The sequence below is a fragment of the Haemorhous mexicanus genome, chromosome 6 (genome assembly GCF_027477595.1).
Source record: "Haemorhous mexicanus isolate bHaeMex1 chromosome 6, bHaeMex1.pri, whole genome shotgun sequence".
Taxonomy (NCBI): domain Eukaryota; kingdom Metazoa; phylum Chordata; class Aves; order Passeriformes; family Fringillidae; genus Haemorhous; species Haemorhous mexicanus.
This window is the reverse complement of record NC_082346.1, coordinates 40,594,540-40,612,285: the sequence shown is the minus strand read 5'-3', so window position 1 is coordinate 40,612,285 and position 17,746 is coordinate 40,594,540. Positions and strand designations below refer to the sequence as shown.

The 17,746-nt window shown below is 43.3% G+C and overlaps 1 protein-coding gene across 3 annotated transcripts in view; it reads left to right on the top strand.

Moving 5' to 3' along the window:
- Window positions 1-11,433: 11,433 nt before the first annotated feature.
- BAZ1A (bromodomain adjacent to zinc finger domain 1A) overlaps window positions 11,434-17,746 on the top strand; it is a 65,106-nt gene continuing 58,793 nt past the window's right edge. For all 3 annotated transcript variants that reach the window (XM_059849901.1, XM_059849900.1, XM_059849899.1), the window contains exons 1-2: window positions 11,434-11,595; window positions 12,277-12,426. In XM_059849901.1, coding sequence (XP_059705884.1) covers window positions 12,314-12,426 — 113 coding nt within the window. In that variant the 5' untranslated portion in view covers window positions 11,434-11,595; window positions 12,277-12,313. The remainder of the gene's footprint in view (window positions 11,596-12,276; window positions 12,427-17,746) is intronic.

Genomic DNA, 17,746 nt, shown 5'->3' with positions numbered 1-17,746 from the left:
TATAACTTTTTCCTTATCTTTTTCTGAAACAAGGTGCACATAAAGTGATAAGGAGATGGAGCAAATTAGAAGGTGAATGTTGAAACAATGAAAAGAGTAATTTCAAACAGGTACCTGTGTTGCCTTTTAATTTTTTGGTTGCCATGTGTTCATCCCTGTCGCTACCTAACCTTCCAAAATAGGATACAGAGGAAAATCTTTCTTTGACCCAGGGCTTCATGCACCTGCAGAAAAAGAGAACAGAATATGATCATTTGCACCAGTGAAGCAGCTTTAAACAGGCTGAAATCAGCATCTTTCTCAGGTGTCTTTGATCAGCTCCCTTCTCAGTCAAACATAGAAAGAGACAAGCCTGAGTCTGGAGAACATTAGCCATCATTTCATTTTGCCAAGCGAGCCATACGAATTTATGGTGTCTCCAGATAAGGGGTTTTATGTGTTACCTACTACACTTTAAATTATTATAATCCTATCCCTGCACTGTTCAGGCTGCTTACTGTACTGGCAACCAAACAGGTTTAGTTTGAGGGTGTGAAGTCCTCTTTTTCTCATAACTGGCATCACCTATCTCTTAGATGCACATTGAGTGTTCCTCCCACTGAACATCTGATTGTCATAAAAGGAAAAATAACATTTTCTTCTTGGCATAAAAGTTATATTGGAATGTTTGAATTAATTTGTCTATCAGGAGGATAACAGGGCAGTAGGAACTCTACCCCTTCATTTCAAGTTTTTTAAATAAACAGACGGTAAGAAATTTCTTCTTCTCAAACTCTGTGCTTGGTCCTCAGGTCCATTCACTGCCCCAAATGACTCTTTCTCTCTTTTCTTTCTTCTTCCTTCTCACACAGTGTAACACGCAGTCAGCTCCAGGATTTGTTGCTAGTTATAAAAGGGCAAAGGTTTTACATAACTCTAGGCAACAAGAACACAAAACCAAAATTTCCATCCCCTTGCTCTAGGCAACTGCTAGACAGAGGGTTGGAGGTTTTGTTCTGTTTTGTTTTGGGGCTGGTGGGGTTTTTTGCTCCTAGAGGCAGTGTCTTTGTTCTTAATTCATTCACACCAACCTGGGAAAATCACATGTACTGCCTGGACTACTTCTTGCTCAGGCCTTCAGCTCAAGCCCTTGCTTTGGAGAGCTGCTACCTCCATGTTTCCAGAGTAACCACTGCACAAAGACACATAGCTCTGAGCAGACTCCAGTTAGCCTGAAAGAAGAGACAGTAGGGCAGCCAGACATATAAATCAAGTAGATGGCTGTCAACAGATTAAAACTTTTTGATATTGATTATTAACAATTTTCAACATTGTAAAATGTTGACTCCTTATCATTACTCTACAAATTGTCATTACTTCCTCATCAGACAGAAGCTTGAGAGCATGTTTGTATAAAACAAGCAACAGGAATTCTAAAGCGATACCCTGGAAGATTCACTAAAGACCAAGGAAAAGCAAACGTGCCCAAACCCTATCAGCTGACATTAGATAGTTTCTTAATGCTTATTCTATCCTATCTCCAAAGATGAAGAATTAAAAAACACAAACCAAAACAAAAAACAAAACAAAACAAAATGGAGGATAGGAGAAGAAAGATACGACAAACATTTTGTTTAATTATCTTGGAGTTTGTTTTGTTATTTAAAGAATTAATCAGCTGTTCTTAGCCCAGGGGGAGCATTCTGGTGGCAGAGATACACTGCAGAGCAGGTCCATGCTTCCCATGCCTTTTGTTTCTATGTTCTGGGAGTCAGAGTTCAGAAGCAGGGAAGAGTACCCTGTCTCAGCAGGCCTATGCCTGGCAGAGCTGTTTCTGGAGAAGTGAAAATACTTATGGCTGGGGCAGTTAAGCTGGCTCTAGACCTGTTTTGAACTATTGGAGTAGTGCCAAGGACCTGGCTCAACTGATAGATTTTGTTTTCAAGTTGCATAAGCACAAACCTGCAAGACTTGATTAATTTTTTTTTTTTTTTTTGTACAGTGGTGCAGTTCAGATAGGATTATTTAAATAGCAACTACAATGGAACCCAAATAACCACCTTTTATTTTACCTTAATTACATTCCCAGGTGCTGCATCTTTGCTTGTTGGCCTTTGTGTTCTGATCTTACAGCTGCTCCAGTGTTTTGACATACTGAGCACCACTGAATCTTTAAAGATTCTGCCCATGTTCCTTCAGAAAAATTGTAGATCACAAGGGAAATTTTAGTATGATTGAACTTATGTGGGTAATATTCCATCCTTCTGAATACTTTTTCATCTTACTGTGGACTCTTCATTCAATTTCTTTAGAAGTTCTAACATTTTCCCCCTTGTAGACAAAGTTCAAAGCTTTTCCCCTTGCAGACATTTTGCAAAGGCTTTAAAACATACTCATCTGGAGCAAATAATTATCTCTTGAAATACATAGTTATTGATTGTCAAAGGAATTAATACATTACACCTAAGTGTAAGGGAAACAGTGTGTAAGTCAGCTGACAGAGATGGATTTTTATCTTCACTACTACTGCAGGAGGTAAACATACTAGGACACATATTTCAGATACTTCAGGGCAAATCTTCCTTTGGTGGGACAGGCATATACTCACAGCAGTCATCTGACACAGAATTAAGTGAAGTTCCTACACAAGCCAAATCCAGACAAAAGGAAAAAGTAGTCTATGCACAAAGCTTTCACTGGCTCATCTAGACCCCTTTTTACTCCTACTTAACTAAATACCTTTAAAACTCTGTGTTAATGTGCTAATGTAGTGTTTACACCTTGTTTCTCAATGTGTCCACCTGACAGTTCTCAGCACGGCCACTTAAACTGATGCCAAAATAACTCTAGTTAAACTAGTTCATGGTCTGGTCTGCATGCAAAGCTTATGATACATCGAAGAGGAGTAGGATTTAGGAGTAGAATGTGTAAAAAAAAAATCAAGACAGTTCTGTTCTGCATTCCCTAACACTGTGAAACCATAACAATTTACAGGAGCTTTTATCTTTCCCTAAATCCTTATGAACTGATAGTTTACAAAATAAAGAGAGAGAAGGGACAGACTTAATTTTAGAACAAAGGATGGTCACATGCACAAGGTCTATACACCATTGAAATATGAATCACTAGTAGATTCATTCTGGTTAACTGAAGAAACAAAGTCCAAATTATTCCCAGGAGCATTTTGTTGTTTGACCCCCACTGGAACTGATTACATTTTATGACTCTCAGCAGAAGGACCTCTTAATTTCCGTGAGGTTTTATATATACCACGCAGCGATGCTCGCGCTGGACGCGATCCGGCTGGAGCGGGAGGAGCAGCACAGCCTGCAGCGCTGAACCCAGCGCTGTTTCTTACTCTGTCGGCTAAAGGGGTGGCCAAACCCAGCACCCATAACCCTCAGGCTTCAAAGCTTTTACCTGGCTTGGAGCCAAGAGACACTTCCTACCCAGTTTTGGCCCAGGCCATAAAGGTGGGGAGGGCCGTGGGCCTCCCTGGAGCAGGTGGTGACGTGCTCCATGGTGTGCTGGTGGTGCACGCCTGCCGTGCAGGGGCCAGCAGCAGCCCCAGCGCTGCCCGGGCTCCCGACGCGCCGTGTGGGGACATGCTGGACAGACGGACATGTGGAGGAGGCTGAGGGGATGGACGTCCCGTGGCAGCCGCAGCGCCCAGCCTACCTCCTCAGGCAGCGAGCTGGGCAGTGGTGGCCTCCAGCCCTGCACACCCCTGCGAGGGTGAGGTGCGCTGCGAGGGCTGTCCCTACCCCTCAGCCCGCTCTGGTTAAGCTTTAACTATCCTCCTTACGCAGAGGTGAGCGGGCGGACGCTCCACCTGCGACGAGGCCAGCCCAGCCGGGCAGCTGAGAGGGTCTTCCCCCGTACGGCTGCCATGGCCCACTACGGCCCCCCCATATGGATGTCACGGCCCACTAGAGACCCCCGAACTGCTCCTGGTTTAGGCTCAAATTGTGTAGTTCTGGAAGTGTTTTTTTTCCAGATCCCACCGTTAGTGCCAAAGTCCATCCAAATCCCACTGACAGGCCAGCCTGCAAAGTGGTGCCCACCAGGGTGGCAACGTCAGCCTAAGAGAAACAAATTAATGGCAGCAAATAAAGCTCCTCTGGCAGCATTTCCAAGTTCACACAGTCAGACTGAGCTTCGCCAGATGAAGAGCACTGCTTCTATTTGGTTCTGAAAAGCTGTTTGGAAAGTCACCACTTTTTGTAACCAGGTTTTATGTGAATGTTAAGAAAAATCCATATGTGTTGGACTCAGAGATGGGTTGTACTCACAGCCTGTTGTGGAACTCATTGCTAATCCCACCATGGACACAGACAGGAGCTGTGTTCCTGGCATACCTTTCCCTTTCCTCCTCCTGATTTTTGACAAACTTTCCTCCTGCCAAGGATATTCGTTTAGACAGTGTGAAAGAATTATTATTGGGGGCGGGGGGGAGGAAGTGTTTTATTTCAACTTGTGTCAGCTGCTAAACATTTTTATCCAAGCATGTGCGCATGCAATATGCACAAGTATTAGATAATGCTGAGGGTTGTAACTCCTTTTGCTGCTAACCTCTTAGTTGCACAACAGGCAAGAAATGGAGAATTGAGGTCATGCATATGCCTTGCATGGTTGAAAACCTATCTCTGAAGCAGGAAATTCTCTCACTGAGCTTCACTTTTGTCACAGAGGTGCAACACATCCACTCACAAACATTAGAAAATAAAAATTAAAGCAATTCAGGGCAGTAATGGGAAGGCATGGGCGTTTTTGAACTTGATCTGACCTTTTAAACCTCTCTTCTTGGTACCGATTGAGTGGGGATACTTACCGGCAAAAGGTGTAAAAGAGATACCTTGAACATTTTCTGGTTTTTTCTCATTATCAGCTGCACTTACTTCACTGTACCTCAAATGAGTCAGTGGTACAGAGTGTAACTCAAAGTTATTTTTAAGGAAGGGCCTTATCCATTGCATCCAATAAGGACTAGGCAGAGCTGTAGATGACTCTTTCTCTTTGCACTAAAGGAAGCTTGCAGTTATAACTAACTTTCTGATTTCTGGGGGCAACACAGTGGTTGGTATGCTGGTTTAAGTGTTCCTGTCTTGGTAAATCTGGGTTTACATCCAATGTTTTACAACATCCTGTAATTATAACAAGGATGAAAACTTTAAAAATGTATTTTAGGCTGAGATATTTATGCCAATTCAACCTTAAACATGCATACATTTAGAGATATACGATGATACACTGAATCACTACAGTGTTCCTATAGAACAATAAACTATGTGGATATAAGCATTTTTGCAACTTTATATCTGTGTCCACACTGTGGTCTATAAATTCTATGTGTGAGGGTAGTTTAAGGATTGCCCTTGCCTTTGCTTTTTGTTTAAGAACTTCTTGGATGACTGGAAATTACAACTGAAATAATTGTTGCTTCTTAATTCATAAGTTTCTGAAACTAGCAATTTCATTCTATCAATGTTTACATTTTCTTCCTTGCTATAAATGCTTAGCAACTGTATGATGACAATCCAAATAACTTTCCAGATGTCCTAAGTCTTCCAAAGAGAGCAAGACTAACATGCACACTGGATTTACCACCTTTAAAGTTTGTTTCCTTTAGTTCTGCTCTACATGCGTGCTCTATATAAAACAGACATATCTATGAGTGCCTGACTTTTAAGAAATGTAGAAATTCTGTCAGTATCTCACTTTCCCTTGGGTGTGAGGTGCCAGCATGGGTATTGTGGGCAGTGGTGTCCACCTAAAACATGTCTGTCCCTGGATCTGTGGGTGAGGGGAGAATGATCATTTGGGCTTGAGCCTGAGGAGCTTTCCTTTCAGAGGATTTTCCTGGAGTATAGCATTTCCCAAGGACTATATTCTGTGGCTGTGATGAATTATGGTTGGCTTCCCTCCAGGTATAGGACTCAGCAGGCTTGGAGCATCCTGTAAAAGCTCAAAACCAAAACTGAAGCTTGGTTTGTACGCAGAGCAAGCTACCAGCTAACTCCAGCCCGTCTACCTTGGCTGAAGTGGTCTGAGCATGAGCAGAAGCATCGTGATGGGGCTGTTCCACCTGTACACACCATGACTCACCTGTGTGTGGTCAAGTGGGGAGACATCCAGAGTCTCTTCCAGCCAGCTACTCTCTCCTTCCAATTCTGCTCTTATCTGGGATCTACCATCAGAAGAGTGCCTGGATAGTTAACCTCTCTGCCTTAGCTTTTAAGGTCTTCTGTTAGAGATGAGTAGCAGGACAGAAGAAAATAAGGTGGAGACCAAAGGAGTCTCATATTAAAGGTATAAGTAAGAATACTGGTCACAGTTGTGAGTCATCACATTTGTCAAATGAATGACTCAAAGAAAATCCAGCATGGTCTGTATTTGATTGAGCAGATGTATGTGCTTCAGATTGACTCATCACTGTACACTCTGACTAAATAACCCAGATCAGCTACTGGGCCAACTTTTCTTGATGTGCTCCTCAACAGAAATTGCACTGCATGGGATCATTTCAATGTGCAAGAGGGTTTGTCCAATCTCAGTATTAGTGACAAAAAACCCCACAAAACCAAAAAACAAACAAACAAACAAGTTGAGACTGTACAGTCATATAATAAAATCATAAAGCAACATCCTTGAAATTATTTGTTCTACTCATCAACTAGACAGAGAGGTGTTCAATGGAAGAAATTCAAATAAGATGAATGCAAACTTAGTAAATGGTAGGTTAGTATTATTCAGCTTGATAGTTTCCAATCTTAAATTTGACTGTACCAAGAATATCTTAATCATACAGATCCAGGTTTCAAGCACGCTGATTCAGGATATTTAAGTCTATTGTAAAATGTCATATATTGCTCCAGTAGTGACAATGTGCATATGTAGCAAAAATTAACAAATCTGCCCATCATTCATTCATTCAAAATCCTTAATCAGCCATCATTCATTCTAAATATTAGTTAGCAATAGAAATTCAGCATATTTTAGTGTAAGAAAATTACCGTAGTGTCAATGCCCTGTATCCTGTACACTACAACTGTAAGAGAGAAAACGTGGTAGCAATCCTCTCAGAGTTTAAGCTGGTTTCAGAGACACTATTAGGAAATGAATAGTCGTTTCACAACATCATTTTATCATTTTGTAACCAGGTTAGAGGCCAATCATACATGGTCATTGCTGTAAAGTAGATAAGGTCAGAGTTCCTCCCCACTAGTATAAAGTTATCAGCTTAAATACCTTTAATAGTATTTTCTGAGAGAGAAAAAATAGGATATGATTAAACTTTAAATGAACATATCTCTTCATTTCTAGAGTTGCACAGATATTAAACATGCTATATCTGTTAAAAGCAGTGAGAACCACATGTCTAAATCCTATTAAACTGTGAAAAAAAATTAAGAATGTGGAATGCCTTTCCACAGAATGAATCCAATGATATAAGAAACATCCCAGTGCTCCCTGAGGGATGTGTGGAGAGATGAGCTCTGCTGTACTGGGTGTTATTTAAGCTCAACAAGATCCAAAGCAGACTCTGGCCATGACTTACTGCCCTCTGTGATAGCAACAGACCCAACAATTATGCCTGCATTTGCAACTGTGGAATGCCTGTCTTAAGGTTATTAAGAAACTGCCAAAAATTGCGACCACACCAAAAATTCACTGTCAACATGGATTGATTCTTTACCTTTACTTGTGACTCATGAAAGCAACAAAGTAATGAATGCATCCAGCAGCTGCAGAATAAGGAACCTCCTGTTCTTGTGATTACAGAACTACTTAAAAGTATGTTGAAATATAACTGTACCAGAATGAAAGAAAGATTAAATGTTTTGAGAAAAATCACATGTACTTCTTCCATGGCTTCTTTTTTTGACTGAAGAATGTTATTTATAAGTGAGTATGTTATTAAACACTGAACATAGTGCTTTACAGCCAGTAAAAGACAATAGACCAAATGTTACTGTTACCCACAGCTGGAGTGGATTGATAAAACTAGCACATTGTCTTTGCTCACATAGTTTAAAGTCTAAATAAAGATATATGATCAAAAGAGTGAATTGACTTAGCAAGGTGACAGAGAAAGGGCAAAAGGTGAAAAAAAAATGTATCAGTAAGTTACAAAATGCCTAACTGGATAAATATTTTGCTGGATACCCTGAGCTTTAAAAAAGTGATCTATGGTTAATGTTAACATTACAGAAATTAAGGATTTTCAAAACAGCATTTGGAATGGAAATGGATGACACTAGTCCCCCAAAATCTACTCAGTGCATTAAAATGAGTCAATGCTTGCATATATGTTATACTTCTCCCTTTATATATGATCCAGTAAACTGTGAAAAAGATAGGTGTCATAGCTACCGTGTCAATTGACAGAAGAACTTATTAGCAATCTATCATTTACACATTTTCACATTTATCTTTTCGACCATATGTTTTTTTACAAAAATTAGAGTTGAGAACCTAGCATGCCATTCAAGGTCCAAGGATGTTCTTCATGAAGAAATCCAATTATTTTTTTCTCTAACTTCAGCAAAACCTTGAGAGAACAAAGTGGCAACTTTGGGGAAAAAAATAAAAAGAACAAAAAAAACAAGAGAGCAAGAGGCTAAACACACTGCAGAAAATACTCTCCCAGTTGCATTTTGTAAAAGTGCAGAAATTCTCCTTTTGCACTTTTCCAAGTATATGATTTGGACAAGTATTAGTTATTCCAACATAAATTCAAGTGTGATTTTTAAACTGACAATCCTTTTGTAAAATATTGCCTGTGCTCTACTTTTTCCAGAATAACAACAGTCACATATGGAATTATTTTGTAATGGACATAGTTGAATAAAAATTGTGGAGCATCTTTGTGTAAAGAAGCTCCTGGTAGTTTAAAGAGGGGAAGAAATAGGAGAAGGAACGAATCTGTAATACTGGAAGGATCCAGTGAAAAGAAATTTTTAAAAATTTCAGATTGTGGGGAGCTTTGAAGGAGCAGCTAAGAAGGGGTGGGGGAGGCTGCCCCAAGCCTGGGTTGACTCTGTCCCTAGGAAATTGTTCTACCCTTGTAAAGCATAGAGACCAAGTGTTTTATAAGATTTTATGTTCCAAATGCAACTATTTTTAAAGTTCTGTGAGTGAGAATTCCAATCTCCCTGACTGGGGAACTATGTTTAATATATCTGTTAGTGTATAAGTCATCTTCTAAAAGGAAAGCAGCTTCATTTTTGCTGTTTTGTGGTAAAATCCATATCAACAACCCCACTGAATGTTACCAATCATGCCATTCCTGCATCTTGAATTAAAACTACTTTCAGTAATTTGTAAAAAAGTCCCAAATTAGTGTAAAGACTAAACATTGTGTTAAATTAGAATAAATATTCTGTGGAAGGAAAGTAAGCTTTTTCTGATGTTTCAGAATTATTTTATGTTGATTTCTCAATGCCCACTTAGTAGACATTTAGCTGGCATCATAAAAACTTGTTCTACGTCCTGCTGACCTTATTGGAAGAAGAACCAGAGCCTGGATTTGTAGATTTTAAAGAACAAAGGTGAAAACTAAATGAACTGCTCCTCTCTGTCCTAAGAACACGAAAACACAGTGCAACCCTATTACTCAGTGAGGCTCTGTTCACTGGAAAATCACTGAGGGAATAATGAGGGGGGAAGAACACGAGGAGGAGGAAAAGGTGAGAAGAAAAGAGAAAGAGGGCAAGAGAGAATGAAGAGGAAAAGGGAATTTGCTTTTGATGTCACAGTTCTATCAGCTCATGCATTTTTCATGGATACCAACTAGTGCTAAAATAATGCTGTGCTGACAATACAAGCATGAAAAAAGCAGCCAGGTTCCCAAACATCATGATACTGGCTTAAAAATAATAAGATTTACAAAAATTTGTAATTCAAAGCATTCTTTCCCTTCTAATTCGTAAGCCTTTTGGGACTGCATATTCCAGCATTTCTCTCAAACTTGAGATTTATTATTTTTAAGGTGACCTGAGGTTCCAATTTAATTGCATCTGCTGAAGAGCTTAAAACAAAGCTAAGTGTTGCAAAATTGCTGCAACCCTAAGAGCTGGCAACACTAAATATGTCATAAGCATGGCATACTATACAGTTTTGAGGCAAAGCTGACTAAAAATTACCAGATGTTAGATACAAGTGCATTAATTCAAGTAGCATTTGTGCCCTTTGCTAGAAAGAAAATAAAAACTGAAAAGGAAGCCAGCTGGTAAAGGAAAATAAACTGGTAGGACTCAGGTGTTAACCTGGTTTGCAGTTCAAGCATTGTAAACTTGAGGAAGTGAACATTAACATTTTTCAGTGCTTTTGATTAAAACCTGACCTTTTAAAAATAAAGTAATTAATGGATTGTATGTATACATTCTTTTAGGTTTTAGTCACACTGCAACAGCAGCGACAGTTGCTGCCTTTACTCGCAGAAGAAAAACCATGTACAGGTGCAGGAAACAGCACCGGACCTTTATTTGCAGGAACGGCATTTTCAGTTGAATTATTTAGGTATCAGCCTTCAGATATTAATCACCTCAATAGTTCTAAGGACTTTCTACAGTTACTCTGTAGATTTTTTTTATATAAACACTGCACTTAGTTCTGATGAATTACAATGGATGCGGACTTTCTGTGGTTTTTGTCTTCCAACCTGGTTAGCACTCTAAGGAACGCAATTAATTTAATACTCCATTTTTAATTACCAATGACACTGTAAATGCATTAGTGTTAAAAAAAAAGGTAATGAAAAATGAATACATTAATGAAACCATTTAATGACATTTTCGGTGAACTGTAAGGAAAAGCAGTGTTAGGGGGCCCACGTACAACCCTCACGCTCATCTTAATTATATACAATCGCACTTTCTGCAAAATACACCCGTACGCCCCCGCCCGCGCCGATAGCACTAGGGCTCGGGGGCTGTAACTGAGAGAGCAACGTGCCCGGCCCTGCACTGTCAAACGCCGAAATCCGCTGGGAATCAATCAGCCCCGCAGGAGACGCGCCGGGGCCCCCGCTCGCAGGGCAGGTACGAAGGGCAGACAGGGGGTGGCTCCGGGGCCGAGCGGTGTCACAGCTGCTCGGCGGCCCCTCGGCACCGGCTGCTGCCGCCGCGGGCGGAGGCGCGGGCGGGCAGCACCGCACGCCGCAGGCTCGGCCGCCCCGCCGAGCCGTGACCGCTGTGTCAGGGTCGCCGCGCTTAAGCCGTCCGCAGCCTGGCCCGGTCCGGCCGCAGCGCCGCGCCGAGAGAGCCGCCTTCCCCCGCCGGCAGCCGGGCTGGGCGCACCCCCCGCACCGGAGGTCTCCGGCTGATAATTCAAAAATGGAGGATGCGCCCTCTCAGCCATTAATTAATAATGTAGCTCGCTGTCTTCCTGTGTGACACACGCTGGAAGGCACAGAGCGGCCAATAAAGATGTAGGGGAGAGCAGGGGAAGGCTCCTCCCCGCAGCTCTTCCTGATTGAGGGCTTGAAGAAGTAGATCAAAAACTTCCCAGGAGCCGGCGGGGGGGGGGGGGGAACTGAGGAAAGGGAAGAAACGCGGCGAGGGGGACCGCGCTCCGCACCGACCGAGCAGTGAGCAGAGTCTACGGCCGCACCAGGTGGGCAGGAGGGGAGGGAGCCCCGCAGCCCCCGCTGGACAGGCCGGAGGCCGGGCTGCCCCCCGCGCCGCGGCCGCGCTGTCCCGCGGCGGCGGAGCCCAGCAGCCGCTGGGCCGGGGCGAGGCGTGGGGCGGGAAGGGCGAGGACCCCAGTTAGGCAGCGACCCGGCAGGAAGGGAAGGAAGGAGATAAGTGGTCGGCGCTGCCCCTCCTGGGTGTTTGCTTTGCGGAGAGGAGGAGGAGGAGGAGGAGGCGGAGGGGGAGTGGAAGTTGGTGTCCGGCCGGCGTGTGTGGGTCAGAGGCGGGGGAAGCAGGGTGACCCCAAGGCAGGGGCGCCGCAGGAGACAAAGCGCGGCCGGGGTATCCCCGAGCCGAGCACGTTGCGCGGCTGGCGCGGGGGTTGCCGCCTCCGCCCGCCGCTCGGCGTCATGGCCCCATTGTGAGGCGGGCGGAGGCGGAGGAAGGTGCCGCCGTTGGTCCGCGCGCAGTCCCCGGCAGGCAACGGCGTGTCGGGCACACAAAAGGCTCCGCCGAGCCGCCACCGCCGCTCCTGCTCGCTCCTGCCTTGGTTCCCCCGGGAGGAGGGACACGCCGGGCCCGCTCCCTCCTCCCCGGGCTGGTGGGCTCCTCTGCTTCGCTTAATCCCTCCGTGTTTTTTTATTCTCCCCCGTACCCCCTGAAGCCGATCCTGGGGCAGGAAGAGAGCCGGGAGCGGGGCGATGCCGCTGCTGCACCGAAAGCCCTTCGTGAGGGTGAAGCCCCCCGCCGACCTCCGGCCGGACGAGCGTGTTTTCTACTGCAGGGTCACTAACGAGATCTTCAGGAACTACGAGTAAGAAACAGCCCCGTGTCGGTGTCCGCGTCCCTATGTCCGTCCTGCACTCCCCCGCCAACCCCCCCGCGCTCCGGCGGCGGCGGGCAGGGAGCGGCTGGAGCCCCCAACGACTCTGACACCTGGGCGGGCAGGGTGGGAGGAAAGGGGATTCCCCGGATCGCTGCGGGGAGCCTTGCCGGGGGATGTGAGTGGGGGACCGCGGCTGGCGCCGAGCCTGTGCCCTCGCGATGGGGATGGGGGAAGAGAGGGCGGATCTCTCGCCTGGGGCAGGGATTCCCCTGCCCCTCCTCGGCGGGGGTACCCCGCAGCTCCCTTCACCCTCAGGGGAAGGAAGACAGCCGGCTCCTTCCCCCCTCCTTCTCTCGCTCCTTCCGCGGTGTTGCCCCTGCCCCCGCCGGGGAAGTGAAAGTTGCGCGTGTGGGAGGCGGCGGGCGGCAACGAGCGTCTGCCGGGCTCGGGCTCTCCCTCCCGTCCGCCCCCGCCGGCAGCCGCGTGTCGGCGGCGCACGGCGCTAGGCCGCCCCGCGGAAGGGGCCGCGCCGGGCCCGCGTTCAGCCGGCTCAGCGGGGCCGCCCGCCCGGCGTGTGCCGGTGCCCTATTGTTGTGCTGACGGCCGGGCGGGGGGCACTGGCTGCCGGGCCCGCTGGGCTCCCCGGCCGGCTCCCGCCGCGGTTAACCCCTTGCTGCCGGCCCTCTCCGCGCCGCCCAGGGCCGCGCTCGCCCCGCCTCCGCGGGGAGCTGCCGGCTGATCCGGTTGGAAATGGCCGGCGGGGGAGCGCGGCGCGGGCGCGGGGTCGCTGCACCTGTCCGGCGGGGTAGGACTCCCGCCGCCGGAGCCCTCCCGTGCCGTCTGGGCGGGCGGCACAGCCGGGGGTTAAACCCCGCCTGTAGCCCAGCGAGCGCACCTGTCACGTTAGGAGTTTTTTTTCTAGTGAGGCTTTTATCGCTCTTCCCATCCTTTATGTATATATATTTTTGGGGTTTTGTTTGTTTGTTTTTTTTTCCCGCGTGTACAAAGCTGAACAGGATAGGTGAAATTCCCGTTAACGAGTGAAGGCGGATGGCACGGGTAGTCCCGAACTTGCAGCCAGTCATTCACTGCTTGTAAGAACAATGGACAGAAAGTATTTAGCAAGACGTTTTTCAAAAGCCGATAAATTACGGGTTTTCACCACCGGTCTGATCCAGCAACATTCCCACCTACAAAAGGCCCCCACATCCTAACTATAATTTTTTAAAGCTGTGCAGACTAACCAGGTTAAATCTAAAGTGCTTTTAATTTACAACATATGAAATAAAAGCACACCTAAATCTTTTTCATGTTTAGACTTGTTTTTGTTGTTCAAATACACTTCACTTAATAAAATTTTAAAGAAGCTGGATTAGGTAACTTTGAAGGGTAATGCTTTACTGTTCACTGAACTATATACTCTCGGGATGCTGATTATGTTGTAGGGAGTATTTTCATTATAGGGCATATAAGAACCTAACAAGGGAGAGGTGACAGCCTCTTGTTTCTTTAGGAATTAAGTCCCCCTCCCCCAGCTTCTGATATTACTCTGCTTATTGATATTGAATTGCTTATTCTGATAAGCTGCTTTTCTGTTTACAGTTATTATCACATCATTAGATTACTCTAATGTATTTATTGACACAGGGAAATATGTTTCAGGTACATGTAGTTTACTAAAATTTCGGTATGAAAAGTATCCTTTTAAAATGTCTGTCCTCAAAATGTTTGGTGACTATTTGAAGTATTCTGACAGGCTTATTTGTACTGCAGAGGTGTTGTCAATAAGTATGAAACACCAAATTCCTTACTTAACCAAAGTTCACGAATTAAGGAATAAATTTAGATGTGTTCACAGGCAGTCCCTAGAAATGTCAGTAGGTGGTTAGCTAAGAGGTCAGGCCTTAGAATGTGGTATTTGGGAAGACTCTACAGAAAACTCTGCTATGCTTGTTTTTTGTGTATGGGTGTGTGTGTGTGTTTGGTAATGGGTTTGTTTTTGTTGTTTTTGTTTTCTGGCCCTTTTTATTAGGTTGGATAAAATTAGTGCATTGGATTGAAAAATGAACTTTCTTTACCTAGCAAAGTGTTCTGGCACAGATGGGTTGTAAGTTTAGGCTACTGTTATGGCATAATCTGCTGGAGAGCATAAGGTTGGTCATCTTTTAGACAGTTTTAAAGATGCTGATCTTTGTCTCTGCTGATTGATAATGCCTTCTGAAAACAATATTACCTATTTCTTTGCCTAAGCAAGGGCAATTAGATTAGTAGGGATAGGGAGGGCACACTTCTTAAAAATTGTATTAGCTGTTTCATGAAAGAAAGCCATTGCCTAAGTTGGACTTCTCTGAATCTACTGTTTGAGGGGAGGATTTAAAAATGACAGAGTCCGACTAGATGAAGAGTGCTGTACAGATATTTATGATAATCTGAATTCACCCCCTACATCAACTGTATGAATGCTTTTAACTAGTACAAACAGTTAAGACTCAAGCTGGTTCTGTGTTTGTTTTTTGTTGTGTTTTTTGGTGGTTTTTTTGGCAGAGCATAAACTTAGTGGTGAAAAGCTGCTTTCATGCATGTGCCAGCTTTAGTAGAGTTGATTAGAAATCTGACATTAGTATTACTCTTTTCTATATAGGAAATGCTTGTACTAATATGAGAAAAACTTGGCAAGACTAGTATTTTGTAAAGTGACTTTCCTGTGAAGAATGTATTTCCTCTTTAATACGAAATGCAATCACATAATTTTGTAATCCTTTCAGAAGGGAGAGCCACATCCAGTTATATTTATCCTTAGTAACAGAAACTGGGAAATCTGATGTTTGCCATGCTTGGTTACATTCCTGGTTACAGAGACAGACCAGCAAGGAGAGGCTGTGGGGTCAAAGTAGGAAAATCAAGTATGGATGTGCATGAGATATATGGAATGCATGAAAAACATATTGAACCAGTGGGATGTTACCACCAGTCTTTGACATCTTGTCTGTGAAAGTTAATAGCTGATATAGATGAGCAGAGAAAGCTACTATTAAAGTGTGGGAAGTCTTGTATATGAGGATAGTTTGAAAAAGACAATGATGAGTAGTATAGACACAGTGGTAGGAATGTTTCTCATTCTAGAACGTGGGGGGGGGGGGGGGAAGAGCAGTTTCTCCTCATCTTCAAAACTTAGTGAAACTTCTTTAGAGGTTGACCTGTAGAGTTCTTGGTTACAGTCAAATAGAGATCTCTCAAAAGGCTTTTTAAGTGCCCTTAGTTAAGTTAGGTGAATTTTCCTGTTTCTTGGAGAGTCACTCATCCCTTTAAAGGAATTCCTTAATGCATAATTTACCTGGAAATATTAAGGAATAAATGTATTTATGATGGATTTTTTGTTTTTGTGCATTATTTGTAATGCAAGTTCTCGACTACTTCTGGAGACCAAGAGTATATGAAAACTCTGATCCAGAATGACAGAGTTAGTCTTCTCTGATTACCTTCCTTAGCACACTAAATTACTTGTTCTAACATATGCTAAGAAAATGAATGGAAGTAAATATTTGCAATAAATGCTCTTGAAGCACACTAAAAATATTGTCAGTCGTAAAATCAAGATGAGTATTTGGCTAGTTCAGGAAAAAGCCAGCCATAATTTCTAGGCTGATTTTTATATCCATTGCAAATGCAGTCAGCACAGAGATTGCAAGTAATTTATTTCTTGCTTCAGTTAATGACCTGCCTCCTATCAAATACCTACTGAGTAGTGGCATTAAACTACTACTCAATTATTTGCTGATAATTTTACAGTTTGCCTACCTTTCATAGAAAACTAACTAATTAAATGAAAAGAGGCATCCAGCTAAGAAACTGGTGTTAATTACAACTATAAAGACAAATTAGTTTTTAGTCCACTCTGCTCGAGTAGTTGAGCTGATGTGGACATCACCAGGGTGCTGCAGTTGTATTTGCAACTGGACTTCTCGAATGCAGATGCACCCACGCAAGTGACCTTTGTGGATGTGCTTTGTATGAACTTCTTCCTCCATGTTGCCAAGAGTCACAGAGATCTTGAACCAGCAAGGAAGCCCCAGAAACCCTAATAGCCTAGATAAAGACATAGGTAATGCTTGAGATGTGATGTAGCAGCAGATGCTCTTGCTGTTGTGAAATTAAGTTGAATGTAGAATATGATCAAGGACATTATTACCCTTCAAGTAAGGGGAAAGGGTGTCACTGCTGCTGCTGCCCTTCCTTCGTTTGGTAGCTGTTGTGTCTTCTTTGTCAAGTGTTTTGTGATAACTGATGTGCCCTGGAGAGAGACAGGGACAGAAGGAGTATATTTAGTGTTATACTGTGGGATTTTCTTTTCTCTCCAACCAAGTTAAAGTGAGATCCTTAAAACATTGCAGTGAAACTCTGCTAACAGACTAAGCCACAGATGGTTTTGATGCACTGTAGGCAAAGATAGCTAAATAATGCTTTCAAAATAGAATGTAGCTTTTTTTTCACACTATTTTTTTCTTCCCTGTAAACTCACAGGGGAAAAATCCACACAAAACAAAAGAGGAAATGAGGGAGAATGAAACTAGATACACAAAATATGCTTGTATGTAAATGAACATATTTTCTTCAAATATGTTTCAGTTAAAGTAATCTTAGCATTTTGTACTTGTAATAATAATGGATTAGGAATTTTTAGAAAGAGGTTTGTTGACTGGAATTTTTAAATTATTTTTTTTGTTGTTCTTTAATTTTTTTTCTCCTCTAAGTTCAATGCTGCTGCTTTAAATAGCATGACTGCCTGGTGTCCCCTCACAAAGAATAACAGCAGCTCTTAAAGGGACACTGTCTCTGTCTCTCCCTTGCTCTCTGATGCCTCCTTGACTTTTTTTTTTTAACTTTATAATTTTTAAAAAATGATATTCTGGTACATTTTTTAGTAACTCTTTAGAGTGTTTTTTCTATTTCCTGGCTAAAGATAGTTATCAAGAGCCTCTTAGGTAAGTGAGACACAAAAATAGATGTAGAAACACAGCTAAATGAAGATTGAAGTAAGTGCTACTTTATCTGTTGAATATCCATCCATAAAAATTACTTTATTCTAATGCAGAAATATTGGAATGTAGGGCAAGACAAGACCTGATGAGATCATGTTTTATCTATTCTTTCACCTCACAAAAAAACCCAATCCAAACTCACAAAACAGATTTTTGTCTAACCTGTTCTTTAATATGTTTAAATAAGTGTAATACACAATAAAGATGCACAAAGAATGACTGGCAGCCATCTGTTCCTCATATCTTGAAGAATAGTTTATCTAATTCTC